This window comes from Arachis ipaensis, chromosome B01, assembly GCF_000816755.2.
Source record: "Arachis ipaensis cultivar K30076 chromosome B01, Araip1.1, whole genome shotgun sequence".
NCBI lineage: Eukaryota > Viridiplantae > Streptophyta > Magnoliopsida > Fabales > Fabaceae > Arachis > Arachis ipaensis.
In genome coordinates this window covers 114,233,999-114,236,233 of record NC_029785.2, presented here as the reverse complement: position 1 = coordinate 114,236,233, position 2,235 = coordinate 114,233,999, and the positions used below count along the sequence as shown (strand labels likewise).

The 2,235-nt window shown below is 26.8% G+C and overlaps 1 protein-coding gene across 1 annotated transcript; it reads left to right on the top strand.

The window, feature by feature from the left end:
- On the top strand, window positions 383-1,537 carry LOC107618956. The gene is made up of 3 exons (XM_016321154.2): window positions 383-607; window positions 694-761; window positions 1,316-1,537. The coding sequence occupies exons 1-3, from the start codon at window positions 505-507 to the stop codon at window positions 1,418-1,420; spliced, it is 276 nt and encodes a 91-aa protein (XP_016176640.1). The 5' UTR covers window positions 383-504; the 3' UTR covers window positions 1,421-1,537.

The following is a 2,235-nucleotide window of genomic DNA, read 5'->3' as shown; positions in this document are numbered from 1 at the left end:
TGGAATGTGCCTGAATATGTTTAATTAATGATATTTCCCACTAGAATATAATATAATAGAACTTGACTTGTTTTATTTTGGATCAGTAGTAGTGTTAGTTTGCACCAACTTGCATTGGCTTTTTAATTTCCACACCGACATCATTTTAATTTGCGTGTCACCTTTCCACTTTGGTAGTGTGCTAGCTACTTAAAATTTAAAAATATTCCCTTGATGTGTGTTTTCACATACATGAATGAAAAGAGAGTAGCTAGCTAGTGGAAAGTGGAAACACGTTGAGAAATTATGAGTCGCTATCACCTTTTTGACTTTCGCAATAACATAATAATGTCACTAACTTTGATGCAATTTTCCACGCGCTCAAAAACAAAATACAAAAACTACATACCTTAATTAGCTTAAGCTTGTGCATGTATATATAAATTGAGAACCATGTAGCTAGCTAGCAAGAAATTAGAAGTGAAGCAGGGGGGAACTAACATTAGAGATTATTCATTAATAAGAATGGCAAGAACTACTACTATTCCACATCGTACCTTGGGTGTGCTAGTGATTCTTCTTGCGTTTTCTCATCTTCTTATGTGCTTGAAAGCAGTTCCAATTACAAGTATATTTTCTTCTGCTTCTCCTTCATATTTATTTATATATACTTTTAATTAGTCTCCTAACGAATGGTTTGATATATATAAGCAGGAAGTGAAAGCCTCATGCAAGGTTCTCAAGGTCATGCTGTCCTTGTCCTGCAGAGTAGTAACCACAAGGTGCATTCAATCATCTTTCTAAATTAAATTAAAAAATAAAATATTATCTTAATCTTTAGCGTTTAATTTAAGTTTTAATTTCGTCTCTAATATCTAAAATATTTTATTTTTATCCCAAACATCTTATTGCATTCTATTTTAGTCCTTTGGTCAAATTAAAAACTTTTTTTTTCCTAAAATACTCCTTTTTCCCCTTTATTATTACTTTTTTTCTTTCTTTTATTATTTTGATTTTCACTCTCAAATTACTACAACCACCACTATAACTACTATAATTACGTCGTTATCTAGAAAAAAAAAATCATAATGGAGAAAAATGGTATATTTGAAAGAAAAATTTTAATTTTGATTAAATTACTAAAATAGAATGAACTGAGATATTTTGAGATAAAAAAAAATAAGACGTCGAAAATATTTGAGACAAAATTAAAACTTAACTCAAACAGTTAAAAACTAAAAACTTACTTTACTCTTAAACCAAATTAAAGTTGCTATAAAATAAGACACTCAAGTCATTGTTATTTAATTTCTTAACCATATACACATATATACAGGATGAGGATATGAATAAAGATGAAAAAACAGAGAGAATGGATTTGGAACTGCTAGACTACCAACCACCGGGGGCTAATGGTCATCACACTCCAAAAGCACCGTGATGACACTATATTTTATTATTATTATTATTATATGTAACTCGTTATATATTTAGAGTAATATTTTAAATTAGTCTTTTAGCTAAGAAATTAGTATTATCTAGTTTAATTGTGCATCATTTTATCTACTCTAAAATCTTATTTTACCATGGTTGCGGTTGCAACTAATAACATTATATTGACGGTAAATTATTGTTTTGTTGGTTTTAAAATTTTTCAATTTTTGACAAGTAATCCAAAAAAAAATGAAATTTTGATGCAACATTTTGTTAGAATATTTATTAGAAAACCATTTAGAAAGAAGATACAAAAAATTGAGGAAAAATTTGATATATACCTTTTTTATTTTCAATTTTTACCATTCATGTAAAAAGAAACTCAAAAAGAAATTCACTTAGCATGATATTATCAAATATGAAAGATGAAAAGATTTTATTTTCTATGCAAACTTGCAAAAGGTACATAGAACAAAAATGACATTCCTTTTTTTTTAGAGTTATTTTATTAAAAATTAAATTTTTAGAAATTAAAATAATAGTTTATTCTAATATTTATGCACTAGACATTGTAATTGCAATGCAACGACAACATATATACAATAATTGCGACCACATGCATGATGCATTTCTAATCGATATAAAATTGTAATTACATTTCAAACAAAATGGCCTTATTTGTAAAGTATTTTTTGAAACAAAAATGTTTGGTAAAAAAAGAAGAATTAGACAAAAACAATCAAAATTTATCTTGGTTAATATTTATTAATTGTTATAACAAAAAAATATAAAATATGAATATTTAACCCTAGCATTTTCGTT

Coding starts and splice junctions, on each gene's coding strand:
- LOC107618956 (XM_016321154.2), top strand. CDS start 505: ATGGCAAGAACTACTACTATTCCACATCGTACCTTGGGTGTGCTAGTG. Junction 608..693: donor GAAAGCAGTTCCAATTACAA/GTATATTTTCTT, acceptor ATATATAAGCAG/GAAGTGAAAGCCTCATGCAA. Junction 762..1,315: donor TGCAGAGTAGTAACCACAAG/GTGCATTCAATC, acceptor ACATATATACAG/GATGAGGATATGAATAAAGA.